Genomic DNA, 22,239 nt, shown 5'->3' with positions numbered 1-22,239 from the left:
GGGAGACAGGCCCCCCGACAGCTCCCCTCGGGCCTGGGGGGCTGCACGAGGGGGGAGACAGGCCCCCCGACAGCTCCCCTCGGGCCTGGGGGGCTGCACGAGGGGGGAGACAGGCCCCCCGACAGCTCCCCTCGGGCCTGGGGGGCTGCACGAGGGGGGAGACAGGCCCCCCGACAGCTCCCCTCGGGCCTGGGGGGCTGCACGAGGGGGGAGACAGGCCCCCGACAGCTCCCCTCGGGCGTTGGGGGGGGGAGGTTTGTACGAGAGGGGAGACAGGCCCCCGACAGCTCCCCTCGGGCGTTGGGGGGGACGGACTGCACGAGGGAGAAGCCCCCTCTCAGACAGCTCCCCTCGGGTGTTGAGGGGAGGGGGCTGCATGAGGGGAAGCCACCATTCCAGGATCCCTTCTCTTGGATATTGGGGGAGGGAGGGTTGCATAAGGAGGAGGGAACCCCTGGTAGTGGGCGGGGAAAAGGGGAGTTATGCAAGCAGGGAGCCAGGTACACTTCCTCCCCCCATCCTTCTGGGGGAAGCCCTCCCCTACTGCCTTCTCCCAGTGTGTATTGAGGGAAGGGGGGGCTGTACACTGGGGAACGTCCTCAGGATTGGGGGGCGGGGGACTTGCTCGCTGTTCACCCTCCCCTCATAGAGGGGTCTGGCCCATAATACAGAGGGAAGCTTTACCCTGTGCACATTTCCCTGAGGAACCAGAGAATTCAGCAACTGTCCCCACAGGAGGGAGGGGGCTCCCCTGTCCAGCCCTCTTCTAATATGTAGAAGGGGAGATTCCTGACTGCAGCAAGGAACCTCCATGTGCTGGGTAGAGAGCTCTCCTCTGTGCTGTGTTCAGGCCCATGTATTGGGGAGTGTGTGGAGAAAGTTGTGCGGGGAAGAAGCCATACTTATTCAGAGGGGAGGCTGCCCAGTGGGGACCCTCTGTGCTGTTGGAGGAGGGGCTGCTTAGTGGGGAGCTCTGCTGTGCTTGAAAGGGTTGATTTCCTAGGGATACTCTCAGAGAGTGTACTCTGGCCACCCCATACTGTGTGTTAGGGCCCTCTCTGTAAGTGTCCTGTCCTATTATTCTAGGGCTGTAGGAGAGCAGCTAATAGCAGGAAAACCTGTATAGGGCCGATCACTTTTCTAAGCAATGTTGTACAGAGATCCCCCCAACCCTTATTGTTAGAAATACAGTCCTGACTCCACCAGAAGGTACAGTGGGGACCCTCATCTGTTGCTGTGAGAGTTTCCTGTATGAAGGTGTCTTCCTGGGGGGAAGGAGCTGAAGTGTGTGTGGGGGGTGTTAGGGAGTCTTCTTTCCTTCTCCTGTACCCTCATTGCTATGTTTATCCTATATAGCGGGGTAGGCAACCTATGGCACATGTGCCGAAGGTGACATGCGAGCTGATTTTCAGTGGCACTCGCACTGCCCAGGTCCTGCTTACCGGTCTGGGGGGCTCTGCATTTTAATTTAATTTTAAATTAAACTTAAACATTTTGAAACCTTATTTACTTTACATACAATAGTTTAGTTATATATTATAGACTTATAGAAAGAGACCTTCTAAAAAGGTTAAAATGTATTACTGGCATGTGAAACCTTAAATCAGAGTGAATAAATGAAGACTCGGCACACCACTTCTGAAAGGTTGCCGACCCCTGCTATATAGGGAGATTGCCTCTTTACTGGGAGATTCCAGTATATGTGGTGGGAGATAATAGATGCCAAGAATGCAGGGCAACTTTCAAAGGAGAGAGTATTAAAAAAGGGTTGGCCTGGTCCTGGCCTTAATACTCTTGATTTAGCGTGATAAGGAGGTAAAAAGTCTCCCTGTCCTTTATCTGCCCACCCCAGCTGCGTTAAAGCTATACAGCAAAAAAAATCTTCAGGGTTTTATTCCCTTTCAGTGTTTAAAAGGAAATCCTGGAGCAAATGATGAGATTATGTGCAGCGTGTGGGGGGGGGCGGGGAGTTCTGAAGAAAATTGGAAAAGAAGTACTTTTTAAAAAGCTTGTGCCCTTTTTTGCTGCTCTATGATGTATACAAAAGCCCTGAAAGATTTTTAATTCTGGCTGGTTCTGGCAGGTCCAGCCTAGACTTGACCACTTTAGATGAATGGTGATCTATCCAGCGTAGAGAGTGAAAGCTGAGCAATCAATAGGGGAAAGGATTTTAGTCACTATTAAACTTTCATTTGAATACCTATTTAATGCCAATGACTAGCCTTTTGAATAGAGAAAAACTGCTAGATTCAAAACCACAGCCTTGCAACTAAGTAGGAAACCTAGGACCCGAACTGGAGAGTTCTAAAGGAAAAGCAAAGGGAGAAGCATCTTTAGTAAACAGGGCCTGAAAGATTTTTGTAAGAAAGCCAGAAAATAAAATTCTTTAAACCAGAATCGTTTACACGCACTTAATGCCATGGCAGGTAACGAGTCTGTCCCAAAGAAGAGGCTTAGTGGTGGTTGGAGAAGAAGGGGGAAAGGAGTGACTGGAAGCAAAGGGCTTCTGCTTCTTACCGGTCCAGATTATTTTATTGCTGCTGCCGCCTCCTTTGATCGTCAGTTGCAGGGAGGGAATTTGCTTGCTTAGTTTAAATTCTTAACCTTCACCCTTCTCTTTTTCCCCGCCGCCCCCGCCCCCGGTGGACGAATTTCCTTTGCATGGTCGGAGCAGATCTCTTCCAATTCAATTGGCATCGCTGACTGTTTCTTTAACCCCCTCACCCCCCCAAAACCCCAAATCCTGGGGATCTCCCTCCAGCTGCAGAAACGTGGCCTAAGGGAACCCGAACAGCTCTGGCGGGGCTGTGAATGACACGAACGCCTCTCCTCGGCGGAAGGGGTCCTGGTATGGGTTGGGGGGGCGCTGGGTTTCCTGGGGGTGGGGGGCTGGGTCAGAAGAGGGGTTCTGGCTTTGGACCTCCTGGGCAGCGGAGGACTTAGGGATGCGCCGAGCAAGGGAGACGCGAGTGGTGGGAAGGGGCTGGGGCTGCCCCCTGCTCATCAGCCAGAAGTGGGCAGGGGAGCCCGGTGAGGGGGGGGAGGGCTGCGCCTCGTCCTGCCGCTTCCTCTCCTAATGCCAATGAAGGTGACCTTCAGTGGGCCACACCACTGTGCAGCCGCCCAGGGGGGGCGGGGATGTGCCTTCGCTGGTGTGTCCGTCCCCGCCCCCGGCGCCCCTTGCTCCTCTGGGGCAGGGTCACTAAGCAAAGGGGGGGTGCAAAATACCCTCCCTGCAGAGAACCCTCGGTATCATCTCCCCCCCAACATCTTGCACGTTGGTCTGCTCCGGGCCTGGGAAGGAAAGAGTCGGGAGCTGGGATTCGCCGGGGGAGGCGGAGTCAGATGTGGAACGCGCAGGACAGGGAGGGAGAGAGAACGACCCCTCTTTCCCCCCCCTCCCGCGCGCACTCGTGGTAGCTCCCAGCCCGAGTGCCCGGGCTTGAGACAATGTAGCGACCCCGACGTTCCACGCGCCCCCGGCCCGGAGCCGCTGGCTGCCGGGGTCAGGGATTTAAAGAGACAGCGGCTCTCCCTGGGGGCTGGGAGTTTCGTGCTCCCGGGGCTCCATTGCAGGCTCCAGGGAGGGTGGGTGTCAGGACTGCCAGAACTCAGGAGCCAGCCTGCTGCAGCAGTGCTGCCCTCCCAGCTCCCACACAGACCTGCTCTGGGACCTTCAGCAGGTTGTTTGAACCTGTCCCTGCCCCTAAGAGGGATGCTGCCTCACGGGGTGATGCCAGGCGTAACTAATACGTTTTGAAACATTTTGAGGAGCTGAAGTGGAAGGTACAAGAGGAGAGAACAGAACGATATTTCAGTAGGAGAGCAGAGCAGTTTCTCTGTTTCCAGCCCTGCCACTGACCTGCTGTGTGATCTAGGGCAAGTCACTTCCCCTCTCAACCTTTGTCTGTCTTAGCTATAAGTTCTCTGTACAAATCCCTACCCTAGTAAGAGCCTAGCACAATGGGGGCCCTGATTTCACTTGCTGGTGTAATACAAATAACAGTTATTGTGCCATTTCTGCTAGCATAATTGTGATTGCAAAACCACCAAGCAGAGAGTTATACTTTCAGGATTCACTCCTTTTTATGATGCTTTGGTAGTGTAAATATAGATGTCATCTTTACTTCATTTTTTTTTTCAAATCTCTTATCAGTAGTATTATGGTGAATTTGACATCATTATATAAAATATCCAGCCCCAAATTGTTTCAACATGCTGGAAAAATGTGCAGACTGCAGTTCTATGTGAAAGAAGAGTGTATTCTGTGGTGGCTGGTGTGGCAAGAGAAGGCCACTTGAAAAATTTGCTTTATACATTTTCCCGTTAATGTGGTTTAAGCTACAGTGCAAAGATTTCCCATGATCACAGACTCGCATTTTGTCTTTGGTAATTGTATTTTGAAGGGGGTTAAATTTCTGATCTTTCCAGAACCTGCTCATGTGTTTACACTATACACAGTAGGGAGCCATGTACGTGTATAATTTCTTTCCTGACGAACCTACAACACAAGTACTGAATCCCTAGAAACTTGGCTTTAAATTTGTCTTTGCATAAGGTATTCAGATGAATTGGATGTTTATTTTTCGAGAATCCTGATGTCCTTACTCGGGCAGACTCCCACGGATGTTCTAATTGGAGTTTGCCTGAGTTTTAGGACCTTGGGGCTTAGTCTTACATTAGGTAAAGTTTTAAAATCTTTTCTAGTGGCTCATCATCGGGTTGATTCCTAGAGGCGCTGAACAACTGCAGTGTCTTTTGGAAGTTCCTTCCAGTCACGGACGCTGTATCCTTCTCAAAATCCAGCTCTGTTTGCTACATTTGTGTGTCCTGAGTTTTCATGCTCATGGAAAAAGTGCCAAACTGGCAATTCTAAGATTGACTTATATCCACAGAGTAGGTGCCGTGCTCGCAGCAGTAGTGGTACAAGCACCCCCATGCACTGCTCCATCAGTGTGCTGCTGTCTCCTGATTTGGAGGGGAAACTGCTAGGGGTGAAAGTGTTATTCAATCCCTGACCTATCTGTTGAAATCACCACTTAGCGCCAGTTGTGGTAATGGTTGATGGGGTTGCTTGTCCAAAGGGAATTGTCCTGAGGCCACTAAACTCACTTCAGATATGTTGTGTATAACATAACCATGCAAATTGTATTCCATTGGTGCCAATGTTGCTGGATCTTAGTATCTCACTATTAACAAAATATCCTAATGTTATTGTAGAAACTAAAGCTCGAGCATTTATAAGAGATGTCAGAAAATCTGGTCCCTCAATTTTTGAGATTAGGAGAATTAAAAAAAATATGCAGCATAATCCCCTCCAAATAAATAAATAAATTAAATAAAAACATTAGTGTCTTTGATTGAACATTCTTAGTTGGTTATCTATCATCTGGCCATCCTGTAACATTAAATTAAGGAGATGGGGAGGCTGAAGGGAGTGAGTAATGGCAGTGCTTAATTTGTAATGAAAGAGGTTCTGGGGCTCAAGCAATTAGGTGCCGAGGCTCAAGTAATTTTTTTTACTTTCATTACTGAACCAGCAAGGCCAGAGGTGCTGGGGCTATGAACTGCCAAACAGATGTGCCAGGGCTCAGCACTGGCCCAAATGAAGTGCTGGGTAAGGGGGATATGGAGCCCATTTGCCTATAGGTCTCTAATTCAAATCCATTGCAGGTTGATAGTGACCAGTGATCAGGTTGCTCAGTGATCTGTGAGTAAAGTCAGATATTAAAATCACTACCCTCTGTTGTCAATCCTAGCTGAGGGGCTCACCCACAGAAATGCTGGGGGTGCACCTGGGAAGCTTGCAATGCTGCTCTCCCTGTTCTGTCAGTACTGTGAATAACTGGAGGGTTTTATCTTTAGGGTTCTCGACAGGCACCTTTCACAAGCCCTAAAGGCACATTAAAAACATGCATCTCATTTGGGAAAACTTGAATCTTAATGTGAAAGGTGCTCAGATTTGTACTTTTAAAAAAAAAAAGTGTTGTGCAGAGGATCTTATAAACTTGAATGTTGATCCCAAACTCAACCCCTTCCTTGATAATCTTCAATAATAATAATAATAATAATAAAGTACATAAAGGGAAGGGTGAGAGCCAAACACCTTGTGGAAGACCTACATCCAAGTGAGAGAAGTTTACACCTATATTTGATCTGACTGAAACTTTTAAAATTGTTCAGTAATAAGCTGTTGAAGCTTATACCTAAGCCGAAGTCCATTTGTTTTAGGTGACTGAATGGACTGGAAGTAATTCAAGGATGCAGGAATGTCATGTTGAGCACATTTTTGTTTCCTTCAGGTTTTTTTTTCAAATGGATGACATGTTTGCAGTTCCACTAACTTAGTTAAAAAATTACAGTGCATAATCTTGTGCTTCAGGGCATTAACTAATTGCTAGCTGGTGTTGGGTGGAAAAATAATTGCTGTCCATGTTACAGCATTGCACAGTTGGCCAGGTACATTCTGGAGGGCTTTCACTTTCTTCTGAAGCATCAGGTGTAGGCCATAGGCAGGAGGAAGATACTGCATGCTTTCTGGCCTAAAAGCAGTTTACCTATACTACTTATGAATATTCCAACATCCCTGTGAGGTAGAGTAGCATGATCTCCGTAGAGGAAACTGAGAGGTTAAATGATTTGTGCACAGCCACAGAAGGAGTCTACCAGAGCTGGCAGTAGCATTTCAAAATTCCTGGCTCTCAGTTATGTGCTCAGGTGAGAAAGATCAAGGTTTAGTTCCAATGTGACAATTTCTGTGTATTGCTTAATAATGTTACACTAATAAGTGAACTTACTTTGTTTTAAGGAGTTCTGCCAGTATTGTGTGGAAGCTAGGTGTAATTCTGTAGCTGCTGAACTGAGTTTGCTTGTAGCTGATGAAGTGCTATCTCTTCTTTCTCTTACGTGAAGATTGCCTTTCTTTTAAAACCCCTCACACTGTTTGGCCATGTAATGTTTTCTAGCAAGGACAGGATAGTTAACCCTTTGGTTTAGTTAACTTATACAAAGGCAAAAGACGGTGATGATGCATTTTCTGGATTACTAGCATTTTTACTGCTGTCACTGCTTCAGATCTGAGCTTGTCTCAGCCGCAGATTTAATAATACAGTCAGCTCAAAGGAATGCTGTTCACCCGACTTCTTCTAGCACCTCTCAGAGCCACCTTTCCTGGCTTTTCTAGATACAACTCTTCTAGTTCTACCACATGTTCCAGGTGTGTCTTGTTGCGCCGTTGGTTTGAACAGGCATTGTGGGAAAACTGCTGTTGAGATGCAAGTGCAGTTGTACGGCAGTAACAAGGTCAGGAGACTGCTCTTTAATCAGAGGATTTGCTGTGACTGTCTGTCACTTGACCATGGAAGTTTTAAAGGGGCTGATCTTTAGACTGTAGAGCATGGCTTCTGTCTTATGTTGCCTGCAAGTGAGTGATAGCAGTCGGGAAGGTATTCAGATGGCAACGTTGGAGGCTCTATCTACTTGTCACGTGTTTGGTTGGTCAATCTAGGCAGTCCATCGTTTTGAGGAGTTATTTAAGGGTTTGGCATTCCTGTATTGTTATATGTGTTTGTAAAGTAACCATCGGTGGAGAATGTAGGATTTGGCTGGAGCACACACAGTAAAACATCATCACTTCCTCAGCATTGAAATCCATGACTGGCTTTGTGTTTGGAAGCAGATCAACTTTCAAACACCAATGTCCCTACAGTTCTGTGCACCAACATTAGTGGTGGACCATGTCTCCCTGCAGAGAGACCTTAGGCAGTCTCTACACAAGGGAATCTTCTAAAATAACCCTCCCCTTTGCGTCTGGAACTAGTGATACCCTGGGTGGAAATGGTTTGCTAAAATCCTCTGGCCTAAAAGAGGGGTGAGGGAAAAGCAATAAGAGCTTGGGAGAAGGTAGGGAGGCTCTCTATTCAGCCAGATTAAAAATCCAGATATGTGCATAAAGTAACCAGTCATTACTGTAACTCTCCTCTTCCCTGTTTCTTTATGCTTCAACTCTCTCTCCCCCTGCCCCATTGTGGCATGCCTCAGGTTAGACTGTAAGATCCTTGGGGCATGGTAGAGTCCCTTGTGCTGCAAGACACTTGCTTAGGCACTGCATAATAGTAGTAAAAACGCTTGTTCTCATCTCCGTAAGCACATGAGCACTTTAATTAAACAAGCTTTACTGTATAGCCCATATGTCAGCTGCTACAAATGGAGGAGCTTTGCATTTTTGGTTTTTTTAACTGCACTTAACTAGAATAATTTGTTAATCTGTCTTTAGCTCTTAGTAAGTGGTATTACAGACCTTTAGTCCCTATAACAAACGCTTCGCCCTTAGGGAGGGGCAAAACTACCTTCACTGAAATAAACTTCATTCCAGCTTCCAGGAAAAGTTATATCTCTGCTATTGTATTTTGAAATCTTTGCTACTGTATTTCTGTCTTCTCCCTCCCCTTTACCTTTTCTTCTCTGAAGGGAAATTTTAAAGGATCAGTCCACTTAAAACAAAATTCCTTATCAGTTACTAAGACTTTTGATTTTTAGAAGTGCCCTTAACCTATGTTTCCCTTTGTAGGGTCTCTTTAACTCCAGAAAACCAAACCAGTGCTAAAATTATCCCTGTTCTGAGTTCCAGGTGCCCTTACCCATCTGTCTTGTTTTGGGTTTTTCCCCTCCATTTAGGAAGTCAAGACACAGTTTCCTGTAGTTGCTGATATATATTTTTTTGAACTTTGCACTTTGCGTTAAACGCTGGCCTTTCGACACAGTTTGGGAGCAGTGTTTGAACTGTTTACCATTGCAGCCAAGCCTTTTGGCCAGCCAATGGTAGAACCACGTTTTTAAAAAAAGTTTTGGCCAGCCGAACCATGCTGGAAATTGGTTGAAATGTAACTCCCAGACTTGGCCAGCATAGGAGAGGGACTCAAGATGCTAAGTCCAAACCTTAGAAAGCATTTCAGTTGCTGCGGGAAAGAGCCTCTGAGCCAGCAGGATTGACACAGCACAAATGAATGTGGCCTGCAGGGGCAACTACTGCAAAATTATTTTTCTGGTATCCACAAAAGAGCATAAAAGGTGCAAACTTCTATCTGAACTAGAACCGCTCTTGTTAAACGTGGCTTAAGCATGGTTGGGCCTAACGGAGCAGATTCTGGTATGACTCTACTCTCTTTAAAAGAGTGAAGAATTTTTCCCATTTAAATATCCGTGGTGTTATATGTAACGTCCACAGAAGAGACTCCCAGTACAGCACTTTCTGTCTCAGGTTTACCTCCTCTTTTAACTGGAATAGGCATCGCTTTATCTGTGGGGCTGATGAACTCTTTTGGACAGCTACAAACTACAGGGAGTGAAGGAACTTCACATGACACAACTCTGTGTGTCCTGAAGCCTCTGGAGACTAAACATGATGCTTACAACCCTTAATGGTACCTACAGATGGTTTAAAACAAACATTGATTTACAGATCCCAGGGGACAACTCCAACCCACTTACTTAGGGGCACTCGCTAAGGAAAAGGTGTTGGTTGCATCAAAAGAGATGATGGAAATTAATTTGGAAAGTTGGAACCTCCAGGTTATAGATGCCCCCTGATGGGATGGAGAGAGGCAGATCCCATGACATCCTGACTCTCTCGTGGAATCTTCAGGAAATAATCGATCCTCCTTTGAAGATGGCATAAGCTTTTGGGGTCCCTATTAAACTTGCTTCCTCCTACATAAATATCACTCACTATAATTGGAACCCTACCCAATGCCTTCACTGTATCTGGTTAACTTTCTTCTAGTGAATGTAAAATACTATAGCTTGTGCTGTATGTAGTACGTTCTCTCTAGTTCAGGTCCAATTTGCGCTAGTTTAATTTTGCTGTTTGTATACCTACCGTCAGTAGGAACTCTGGTGGTGGTAATTATTTGGTCACAATTTTTGATATAAGAGCAACTTCATATAGGATGCTTTTATTGCTCGTTCTTAAACCACTTTTGCCTTTAGTGTGCGTGCAAACAGCTTAACTATAACTTGTTCAATCTGAGCTAACGGTTTGGCCAAAATTCCCCCATTGAGTAAATAGATCCAGCTCCTGTGCTAGTTGTACCTGCTTCAATTGGGTCTCCATTTGACCCTTTATTTCCAGTTAGGGGCCATGTACACACTGTGTAGAAGTAAAGTGATGAAGTTGGTGAATTTACAGCTTTGGTAACTAGAATTAAGTTTAAACTTATTACAGTTAGCGAAGCCATTTTAAAATAGAATGAGTCTGTACCAGGAGGGTTTCTTCTCAGAGATTGTCTTTTACACATTCACCCATGTGAACTTAAAGGGTTTTTAAACTGATGTCTGGAGCTTGTGCTTCTATGTATAAGGAGTTCATATATCTGCCATTTCCTGATGCTTCTGAAAGAGACGTTAGTTGGAAGATGTGGACATTTTTAAGCATTTCAAACTTGGCAGTAGATTCTGAAGATAATGGGGCTTCTCGTGACTAAGGGTTTGCTTAGGCCCTTGCTGCATCTTATTTAGAAAAGGGCCAATGAGTCAGAAGTCCTAAAAAAGGAAATCTTAGCTGCCTTGACGGGATCTGGAGTTAGAATGAGTTTCGATGGGAGAGGTTTTTGTTCTGCTGTTTTAAAAAAGCAAAATACAAGAACAATAGAAGCTAATCAGGGATTTAATTTTGTATAAAGAACTTTAAGCCTGGTGTTTTTTTTTTCCTCCTTCCCAACCTGTTCGTTCCATTTCTTCTTGGCAGGGCATTAGCTGCGGTACAGAATTCTGCTATGATGATTGGCTCTAACTTCCTAAAATTTTCGTAAGAGAAATGATTCTTCTGTTATGTCTATGGGTGTGGGATTGACTGTTAACAAATGTGTTTGACATGGTGTCTGTCTTCACCCTACTCTTGGGATGTTCACAGCAGAGACAGGATTTGTTTTTTGCCTCCATAAATTTGGAGTTAGCCTATCTTAGAGTTCACAAGAGTGAATTACAACTAAACTAGATGCAAACATTTAAAATTACTTAAGCTATAGTAAAACTGAAGGAAATGCTTTGACTGGGAGCATAAAACTTGCCATTGCAAAGTCTAATCTTCTGGTTATTCAGGCTGAGTATCTTTCTTGGAACGTGACTTTGTAATGTTGTGAGACTCAAGGGATTTGGGTCTTGGGGTCCCCAGGGAAGGTTTTTGGGGGGACCAGAGTGCCCCAAAACACTCTAATTTTTTGGGTGGTGGCAGCTTTATCAGGTCAAAGCTGGTAACTAAGCTTGGAGGTTTTCATGCTAACCCCCATATTTTGGACGCTAAGGTCCAAATCTGGGACTAGGCTAGAACAGGGCCTCATCCTCCCTGATTGAACTGACCTCGTTATCTCTAGCTTGCTTGCTAGCATATATATACCTGCCCCTGGAAATTTCCATTACATGCATCTGAGGAAGTGGGTATTCACCCACGAAAGCTCATGCTCCAAAACGTCTGTTAGTCTATAAGGTGCCACAGGATTCTTTGCTGCTTTTACAGATCCAGACTAACACAGCTACCCCTCTGATACTTGACTTTGTAATAGTCTTCCTTGAAGAGTTTTTTTTTTTCTCCCCTCCCCTCCCCCCCCCGCCCCCGCCCTCATGTAGCTTTCATTAGAGGATATGTCTCCAAAGGAAAATAACTGTCTGGTAACACCACGGAAGCAAATATAATTAAGAGCCTACTAGACACTTTACTGGCATACATGTGCCCACACATTAGTAGTGCTTATCCTGAACTGAGAGATGGGATAGGACGAGAACAAGGAGGGTGGCTGGGTTTTGTGGTTTAGTTTTGTCCTTTGAATACTCTTGTCTGGCAGCTTTGATTTGTATTGTCGCCTGTGAGAGAGTAGGGTTTTTAGTGCTCTTGTTACAAGGTGAAAATCTATAACCTACAACTCCTGCAAAGTTACTGGGATTCCTTCAGTTAGTTTGAAATAGAGGCATTTTGTGGAGCCAGAAAACACATTTGGCAACTCTGTCTACCTAGTTCACTCCTCACAGTCCCTTTTTATGCCAGTCTGTTTAATATGGATGGCTCTGCATAAGCCTAGGCATGCCATAGTAACTAGCCTTGTTTTGTAATTCAATGCATCCTATTTGTTTATAAACTTGGCAGAGCTGAAATGCTGTAACATGGTCCCATACTGCATCGGTACAGAGCCTGCTATCACTGCTCTATTTATAACTCACTGCTGGTTCTAACAGTCAGGCTAGGATCAACTCTCTCTCTTAGACACTTTGAAGAACTTTGATTTTTTTCTCCCGTCTCTGGGGCAGCGGGGAGAGGAGGAAGTCTTCAGCTTTGGAAAACTTCTATTTTATTTTGTGGATGTCTTGGCATTCTGCAACTTGATATTTTGAAGATCGAGGCAAAGATGTTTGGAAGATGAAGGTCACTGGAGGGAACTTTGGGACAACTTCTGCTATGGTGAATCCAAGGTTTAAATCTGCGTAAGATATGAGAAGGGAAGAAACAGATGAGCGTTTAAGAGAATACTTTCTTTGTTCCCTGACGTATGTCTCTTCGCATGCTAGCAGTCTAAATGTATTAATCTTGTGCTTTTTTGTCTCATGGGGTTCAAATAAGAATTTTCTTAGAAAATCTGATCAGCTAGCTACGTGGCAGCATTAACAAGTCCAAACTGTAGACCATGCGAGACCCGTCTTTGTTGTGTACTTTAATATATGTACACAAACAAGAGATTGCACACAAAACATACTTCTCCCGTTGATCTTTCATCTGTGTAACCAGTAATCATGGGAAACAGTATCTTTGCAAATTGCTGCAGGCATGTCACTGATCTCATCTTCCAGACACACAGCTTTAATTCGGCTGAGAGGGCCCCTCTCTTACCCAAATCTCCCATTAGTTGCACTGCATCTCCTGATGTCTCTCTCCCTGTTCAAATGAAGTTAGATGTCTCAGAAGCGTGCAAGTGCTTGCCACTGTATCCGGACATTATTCTCAGCAATGCGTCGAATGAAAGTCTGCAAAAATGGCCAGAATATGTTCAAGGCTTACCCAAGGAGAAGAGCAGTGGAGAAACGATGAAGCCCTGTGAAAACAGCTGCTCGAAACTCCGTGTTGCTGTTGCTAGCTTAATAAAGCAGACAGAGGCATCTTCTGCTCTGGCTGTCCTTCCTGGCGACCTTGAGAAAGGATCAGCTACACAGTTAAATCATTCTCAGTCACTTGAGGCCTGCCAGAATTGCGGGAAACTTGAGGCCAATGGCCTAGACTCTAAATCGTTCAACCAGGAAGAGCCTGTGGTACCAGCTGACAAAAGAGCTGCAGCCCACAGAATGCCTATTGTTGATTGGCAGCAAAACCGAGACATCTCTGAGAGGGGAAAAGCCTCCAATTCGGAACCATCATTAGCAGATCCGGGTGTCCAGTTAAAACACAAAACTTATGCTTCTAACTTGGGGAGCTGTGAAGCGGCTGAAACACCTGAATCTAACCACTCTGTAAAGGCAGAGAAAAGCCAGAATATACAAGAGATGGTCCTGTCTGTCATTACAGATGAGAATACACATGTGATCCAGGATAAAAGCACTTGTTACTTACTGACCAATCCTGCAGTTGACCTTGATCCTGATCTTGAAGTGAGCATACTGCCATCAAAGCAGAAGAAAAGGAGGAGGAAAAGGAAACTTTGTTTTTTAGGTGCTTGGGGGGTGACTTTTTATTCTTCCGTTTGTGTGTGTGTTTGTTTATATATAATGTCTTGGGGGAGGGATATGCTGGGAAGAATCACATTTCCATACAGACTCTGTATTCACTCCCTTAACTATCTCAAAACTTTTCCTTTTTGGCTGAAATATCCCATGTTTGCTCTGTCTCAAGGTGACTTTTTTTTAATTTTATTTTTGTTGATCTTTGCACAAAAGCTTTTTTTCCATTTTATGAAAGCAAACTTTCTTTGTGCACAGAACTCAGTCACTGCAATCTAAACCTCTGACTTCACAAGTGACTAGAGATCAGTAAGGAATAGTTGCTCTATGAAATTGCAAGGTCGTGATCTTTTTAAAGAGATGTTCTGTGTGCAGTGTGGGTCTCTTTCCTAAATGCAGCGCTATGGTAATGTGCAAAAATTGCAGATTTGTGCAAAACTATACTTAGGTTCAGGATATTTTAGGGTGGCGGATTTTTAAAATCCAAGTGTGCATTTGCACTGTGCAACCAACTAGGATTTATTTTTGCATCCTGCTCCTTCCCCAGGCTCTTTAAAGGGGTAAGTTATTGCAGTGTTAGCTTTATGCATTTATACACAGATCAGGAACTGCACAAGAAACAGTAACGTCTACATATAGAACCGATTGGTCCTATGTATTTTATATATTGAGGCACAATGTGTACGTATGTGCAGTATGGATGGCGTAATATGAAAATTTTGTTGCGCGTGCCGAAGTGTAACATGAAGGTTATAGGCTAACTTTTAATCTTTCTTCTTTTGCAGAGAGGTAGCATAATCTGATGGCTAAAGCCTAGTAAGAGAATGGAACCCTAACCGTGGGCCAGTGTCGCTCTTGGGTGAAGTTCTGCGGTTAAGGAGGGGAAGAGAATAAATGCTTCTGTGGCCATTTTTCCCTTTTATTTTTATTTTTTTTTCAAGGTCTAGAATGTTTAAAGTGTTATGGGGAAGGAGGGAGGATGGTGCCCTTGAGGCTGTGAAAGGTGCCTGATAAATACATCTTCCATGTGATTCTGCAAACTGTCATGTGGCTATCACCTGTGCATGCATGGTGTCACAAGGTGTGTGGTTATACCAGTGTGTGTACAAACTTCTGCATGAAGAATTAAGGTATTTAATCTGCTATTCCTTTTATTTTTAGGCAAATCCAGCCCTAGTTTATGCATCTCCCAATATGGTTGTGCTGTTCAAAGGCCAGAGCTGGATTACAAGGGGCTCTTTACATTATTGCACTGAAGGCAGGCCTGGGGAAGAGAGGGATCAGAAGTACAGCTCTGTAAGTCTTTGGCTCCCTTGCCTCATGGTGGAGCCAAGTCAGGGATGGGCAGGGCTATGTGAGCCACTGTGGATGAAACAGCCTCTAAGCAGCTCTGCACTTGCTCTATAGACTGGGTCAGTAGCCTGCTCCTCTTCCTCCATCTTTCCCATGCTTAAAGTGGGAGCTGGGCAAAGGATAAGCCCCTAGGTTAGGGCAACATGGCTAAAGAGTCATTGCTGGTACTGTTGGATAGCTGCATAGTTTAGATCTCTTGCAGCAGAGCCCATCTGATATGTAAAATAGGTGAGTGAGGTCAGTGAAGGCCAAGCAAGATAGCTTAGGGGAGGGTTCTGCTGTGATGGGAGGAGGGATAGCTCAGTGGTTTGAGCTAAACCTCAGGGTTGAGAGTTCAATCCTTGATGGGGCCATGTAGGGATCTGGGGCAAAAATCTGTCTGGGGATTGGTCCTGCTTTGAGCTGGGGGTGGACTAGATGACCTCCTGAGGTCCCTTCCAACCCTGATATTCTGTGACTCTATGATGTCATAAAACACGTAGGAGCTGAGCCACTTGGAACTCTATGCAGGATCTGATTTGCGTTTCTTGGTTCTCAGGTTGGTACTCTCCACAGGAGGCATAATCCATAGCAATAAACCAGAGTGATATGTTGCAGTAGCACTCGTGTGTGCACTGTTACAGTGCCAGTCTTTAAAAATAATGTGTTCGTTTAAAACTCAGGCCAGTTGTTGTCAGCTTGTGGCTGAATTCTACCAAAAAGGCGCTACAGAGTTTAGCAGACATGCTGGCTTTTGTTCTGAGTGGAAATACTTTGGAGAACAGGTTTGTTATGTCCCCCCCCCCCTCCATTTTGCTTTTTACTGAAAACTGACACTAGCATGGCTTAAATCTAAATATTAGTCACTTAAACCTGGGATCAAAGTGATAAATCCCATCAGGCTTCTGTTTCCACCCAGATTATGGAAGCAGAGTATAAAGGTGCTGGGATCAAATATTCTGCTCTTCTCTGCCCCTGTGAATGTGCAGTAGCTGCATTTTCTGCTCTGTTACTGCTGTTTTGTACTTACAGCAGTGTAACACCGTGGAATTTTGATCCTGAATGCTGTCTTGGGTTCAGCTAGTAAGATGATGGGAATGCTTTTAGCGTGCTGGGGTTCTTCTGTTTTCATCTTTGTGCCAAATGTGCATTTTTATTCTGCAGATATGCTTAAAAGCAAGAGATGTGTTTGGAAGCGTATTTCAGACAGTGAAGACATGTTTGTACCCTCAAAATGAACCTGGAATCACAGTGGTGACAGGTTCATGCTTAAGATGAGTAAGGACAAAATAGAGTTTTAATTCCTTCATCTTTAACAGTCCACTGCTAGTGTTGCTAAATGCAGGTAAGGGGATTTTAAAAACCCAAAACCTCACTTGATTTTGACAGTGTCGCCTATTTCTTAAGTTTGGAATGTAATTTCTTAGTAGGTTAACTTGAGACAGCATTTGTACTGGTATGTCTTAGACCTGAAGTTGAAATCTGCAGCAAAGTGCTTCTGTTAAAAGGCATCGTTATTGTCTCTTGAAATAACAGAATGACTTAGCTCCGTGGTTTTCAACCTTTTTTCATTCGTGGATCTCTTTAAAAAAAAAAAAAATAAAAAAAATCTCAAATGGAGTTACGAACCCTTTTGGCAATCCTGGACCATACTCTGTGGACCCCCAAGGATCCTTGGATCATAGATTGAAAACCACTGACTTAGCTATTTGGCACTTCCCTGGCTTGTTTGAACATTATGGATCTAAATTGCTGATGTTCCGCTACCTCTCTTGCTTATAGGAAGTAGTATTCAAATTCAGATATTAAAATTACACCTTGGCAGGGACCTTGATCTAATTGTTTTTGTGAGGTGCCTACCTCATGTGTGGGTTTAGTACAAATAGAGATAATTACAATACTGTGTCTTGTCTCAATATCTTTTTGGTCTGTCCATGTGAGTAGATAGAAACGAATTCTTCTACTTGCACTATTACACCAGGTGTGACATGTAATTTAATCGAGTACTACAGCATTCTCTGTTCCCTCTGAAGAGTTGGTTTTCACCATAATATTTTGGTTTGCTTGTTTTTTTTCAACATAGTGGTCAGCAAAACCTGAACACAGGGTGAGGATTGTGATATGAACTAATGGCTCAGAATATTTAGTTACAGCTGAAGTGTCTGCCCAAAGAAAACATGGTTCAGTCACGTTAGAAGAGCCTGGGAGGGCAGGCTCAGATGCAGAGGATTCTTACTGTAAATGTGTATTGTCACTTTAAATAATAGAAGAACCTGGAGGTTCAGAGGAACAGTTGTGACCACAAAACAGTGTTAGAGGTTTAACGTGGAAATAGAAGAAATGTCCATGTTGCTGTTTATAGTGATAAGATCAGGATCGTTGAGCAGAAAGGAGGGGCTGCTGGGCTAAGGTTTCTGAAAAGAACGCAACCAGTTCTCAGACATGAATCAGCAAATTACCATCCCATATTTTAAAAATATTTTGTGTTGCACGTTTTTGTGCAGAGTAGGGGCTCAGTCCTACAAACACATTGGTTTATAAATTAAAACGTAAAAAAGACAGGAGAGATGCCCAGAGATGTTTTGTAATTTGAAGAAATGAGTAAAGTTACTCATGTGAGTATATCCATTGATAGAATAGCACAACATACTGGTTCCAGGTTCGGACTGAGAATTATAAAATAAAACTGCATTGCCTCTAAGAGAAAAGGCTAGCGTGTGGGTATTTTTTATTTTTTTTTAAAGGAAAAAAAAATTCCCTTTTGTTACTAACAATCTTAAATTTTATTGAAGGAGAGCTTGTAAAATTTATTTTCCTTTCCCTCTTTGTGCAGTTTGATTACCTCAGGCGTTTCTCTGTGGAAAACGCTGGAACGGCTGGCTTTGTTTCTGTTTGTCGTGTCCCTTTCTATCTGGTTCTACAGAGCGGTAGTGAAAGTTGGTGACTTCTTTTAAAAGTGGGCAGGCGAAACTTCCGTGCAGAGCTCTGCTAGGCTTTGTGAGTCACCACTGAGTATGCGATGCTTACCCTGAGGAGACTCCCCTGCACCGCTCCAAATTGGGGTTGCAATGAAAGAGACAGCTTGCATGGAAAGGGTACTGTCCTGAAAACCCTCCCTCGATTTGTAAAACCATCGTCCTTTTCCCAAAGGTGACCCAAACTATTGGGTTAATCTGCTCGACCGACCCTCTCTCTTGGTGCAGGATTAATTTCTTGCTCCTCAACTTGAGACCATGCTGGCTAGAGCTGGATCATGTGGTGCAAGTAGGCATTAAACTGCCACCTCTTTGCTTCCCCTCTTTGCCCCGTAGCTTTACCAATTCATATCCTTTCCCGATGGCCAATGGAGGCTATTTTGCACCATATTGCATGATGGCAGCTTCTTGATGTGTTGAAGTCTGCTAGGAAGCAGTCCACCAAAATGGTGCTCACTCCATTCGTTGGTAACTTCTATAGCCCAGGAAGGTCACAAACAGAAGCATCGCCCTGAATTTATGTAGGAAAGCTCATATGCAGCCTCTCCTTTGACCCTGTTTGGTGGCAGGGTTCGCTTGGTTAGATGGAGTTAATAGCACTTATCCATGACCAGTTTATGTTGCTCAGTTCACGCTTGGAGCCAGGGTAGTCCTTGCTTGCGGCATTTGTTAGCCTATGATGCCTCAGCAAAAAACAAAAACAAAACAATAGTAGGAAAATGAGTGGCATGCCTGTCTCTAGAACTGCCCACCTCTGAGCAAGTCAGTTAATTTCCACTGGTTTTTTAGGAAACTTTACTTACTTGCTGGGAACTTAGAAGTGTTTCCATCTGATGTGTTTCCTGCCTTTGTAGTGATAGAAAAAGGTAGTAATCTTGAAGAATGTCAGTTGGCTATGTTCCTCTCTACGGGCTCTGTTGCTGGAGTGGCTGTTGTATCCAAACTAGGTATCTCTTGTGGGTCTGTTTGGGTGGGATGCCTCCTCACACGCATCTTCTCGGTGGGCTAATAGGAGATAGACACACGTGTGCAGAGCAGCAGATGTCAGGTTGATTATAGCACCCGTGGGATCCTGGTGTGAGGGGATGGAATGAGGCCTGCTGCACAGCCCATGTGGTTTGCCAGAGCTGCAAGCTGGGTGGAAGAGCATAAAGACTGGCCTTTGTGTGTCTGCTGACACCAAGTGAAAGCTCCCCGAAGTCTAAAGTAGCCTGTCGTACATGGGGCCCACTGTAGCCCGCTTGGGGCTAAACTCTGCCTCCCCACCTTCACGCCCACTAGAGTACAGCAAGGGAGCCCTTCCCCCTCCGATGGCACCCATGCAGGATCAGCCTTGTCCTAGGCTCCAGAAGTCCAGTTACGTGGGAAGGGAGGGACAGTGCTGTCATCGACGCTAGTAACCCCAGAGTAGCATTTCAGGGGCATCTTGTGGCCTCATCCTCCCTCCCCCTCATGCACCAGGTTGTCTGAAGGGAGCTCTGCTCTGTAGGTGTAACAAGGGGTGCCTCTCCCCGGGGGCTCTGGGGATGTGCCTTTCAAAGACCCGGCTTCTCAGGGCACAGTTACTCGGGCAGTGTGTCTGTTCCTCTTTCCCAGCATGGCTGGGGCGTGTCAGAATCCCAGTGGAGCCTTTAGTCAGCTCTGCTTGTGGTTTCTGTTAAAGCACAGCATGCGTGGGAGACACGTGTAGAGAGACACTAAACATTGGCATCTGGGCAGCCACTGCTGATGGCACCAGAGGTTGTTAAAACAGCTCTGCTGTTTACCCATCCCATTGGATAGGGAGAAATTTGTTTCCTGCCCCATTTCTTGCATCTGCTCCCTGTTGTAATTTGGCCTTTAGGAGGCCAGTAAATTAGGAGTGATTGTAATCTGGAGCCATAATACCAGAATAATAATCCTATGGGAGAGGACGCTTAGTGCCTTGCTGTTGTTAATTACTTAAGTCTTGTGGCACTTTCAAGAGGCAGGCAATTAAATATGTTTATCCCCATTTTCCAGATGGTAAAAGTGAGGGGCTGAGTGGTGAGCTGATGCTTTGGGTCTACCATGGCTGATGCTCACTTATGTGTATTGGAGCGTCACAATGCTTGTCTTCACTTGAATCATCTACAAAAATGGAGTGGCATGTTAAAGGCATTTAGGAAGATGCTATGGAATACCCAGAAATGCAGCTAAGAATGAGACAGTAACTCCCTAGAAGCAGTAGAAATGTAAAAAACCTATTGAGTAAGAGAATGACAATTTCATTTCATGGCAGTTTTTGAGTTTGTGACATTTGTTTTAGTTCTGTATCGGAACAAAGAAAAAAACTCCCCCCTCCCCCCACAAAGTATCCTTTTCAGTGTGGAAAGGGGCTGTCTCCTGGTAAGGAGGGCACCAGAACAGAAGTTTTTCATCCCAGATCACTGAATCAGGCAGAGCGGGGACTTGTACCTACGTCTCCCGCATCCCCGGTCATTGTTCTTAACCACCAGGCTACAAAGCGACAGCGTCTCTCCTTAAACCATCCTGATGAAAACTTCACTGAAACTGATGTGCCGCTTGCAAAAGCTTTCAGGAAACAACATATTTTAACTAAATTAAATTTTGTGCAGCTCTTTTATTAGATCATCCAGACCAGCCCCTTCCTTCATGACCAGTACAGTAATATTCTCCCTACAGCACATTCCCCAGTGTTCTGCCCAGTCTCATTTAAATTCTTGAGGTAGGGATTTCATATGACTCTCTAGGACACGATTCCACAGGGTTATGGATTTTGAACAGATCACTGCCGTTTATCACACTGCTAATGCCTTCTGTATGTGCAGATTGTCGTTGAGTAAGAAAATCTGGCTATGTCCAGGCAGTAGGACCAGGGTGGGCATGGAGGAACTGCCAAACAACAAGTAATTTCATTTTGCATGTGTCAGCTGACGTGTTCTTGAAGCAAAGTCGCTCCCTGTGTAATGCAAGACATCTGCAAAATATTTTTAAAATGTAAAAAGTTGTGTGACGCACACAGGGGCGTGGGAGCGGTTTGTATTTCTGTGAAGTAGCTTGGGTCCCACGTGACATGCAGGTTAGCAATGCAACTGCCCGATTTTTAGCTGAACGGGAGAGCAAAGGAAGGTATTTAAGAACCCACGTAACTTGTTGGTGCACCAGTTACAGCTGCCCTCAGGCTGCAAAGCACCACACACCCATCTCTTTTCATTAAGAAGGTTCTTAAAATTGAACTGACTTTTTCTAGGTTGAGCCATTCTCCCTCTCTCTCTCTTTCCCCCTACCTCTGCCCTGCTGATTCTGCTCTCTTTGGGGGTTGTGTACCCCTTGGGCAAGAGAAAGGGTGTTACATATGCAAGCGGTAAAATATGGCATACCTATGTCTATTAAACACCAATTGTATGGGTGGGAAATATAATGACTTTGGCTTTTTTTAAACCACAGATTGTTGAAATGGAGGTTGCCAGCTTATGGTAGGCTGGTATGTTAAGCAACCCGGGGCGACTGCCTCTGTTTGGGCCCTTGCTAAATCTCTTTCCCCTTTCCCGCATTGTGACTAGAACATCCGTCTGGCATGGCTTTAATGAACGGTGACGGCTCTTACGAGCACCTCAAGGAGGAGACCAGGCAAAATGGCCACGAGGAGGTTGACCCAGGGGATGATGCAAATGACCAGGAAGTTATCGTCATACAGGACACCGGCTTCACCGTCAAGATCTACGCTCCGGGGATAGAACCTTTTTCCCTGCAGGTGAGTGTCGGTTGAGAACAAGGCGATTATGAGGGAAAGACCCGGACGGATAAGGTGCTTGTGCCCAGATTGGCTGACCCTTGCTGGCTTGCGTGTTAATCGTTTATGCCAGCATATAGCATGACACTTGCAAAGCTAATCTTCAAAGCACGGTTACAAATGTTAACTAATTAATCCTCTCGGGGTATCTGTGTGAGGGAGGAAGGTAGGTCTGGCGTTATCCTGAGAGGTGAGGGGGGGGCGGGAAGAAGAGAGATGTTAAATCACTTGCCCCAGGTGTTGGGGGAAGGCGGGAAAGCAGTGTCAGGGCTGGGATTAGAACTGTTTCCGTGAGGTTTCCCTATACTGGCATACATTGCATGGCAAAAGCTAACCAGAAGCCTTTGAGGTTAGTGCCTGCACATCCGACCGTCTCTCCCAATGAGTGAAGGGGAAAGAACAAGTGACTGGCTGGCTGTGTTTTGGCAGAGCTGCACTTGCAGGAAGTCTGTTTAATTTAAT

At 45.0% G+C, this 22,239-nt stretch overlaps 1 protein-coding gene across 6 annotated transcripts in view; it reads left to right on the top strand.

The window, feature by feature from the left end:
- The window catches only part of CLUH (clustered mitochondria homolog), an 83,761-nt gene that overhangs the window by 418 nt on the left and 61,104 nt on the right, over positions 1 to 22,239 (top strand). For 5 of the 6 annotated variants that reach the window (XR_003996937.1, XR_003996938.1, XR_003996939.1 and 2 more), the window contains exons 1-2: positions 12,461 to 13,687; positions 21,548 to 21,738. Coding sequence is in view for 2 of the 6 variants with exons in the window: in XM_030536510.1 (XP_030392370.1) it covers positions 12,778 to 13,687; positions 21,548 to 21,738 (1,101 nt within the window). In the remaining 4 variants the exon portion in view is untranslated. Of the gene's footprint in view, positions 1 to 12,460; positions 13,688 to 21,547; positions 21,739 to 22,239 lie in introns of those variants that run through there. The other variant, XM_030536511.1, reaches the window with a different exon arrangement.

This window comes from Gopherus evgoodei, chromosome 17, assembly GCF_007399415.2.
Source record: "Gopherus evgoodei ecotype Sinaloan lineage chromosome 17, rGopEvg1_v1.p, whole genome shotgun sequence".
Classification (NCBI taxonomy): Eukaryota; Metazoa; Chordata; order Testudines; family Testudinidae; genus Gopherus; species Gopherus evgoodei.
Note: the sequence above shows the minus strand (reverse complement) of the source record. Positions and strands in the feature narration are given on the sequence as shown.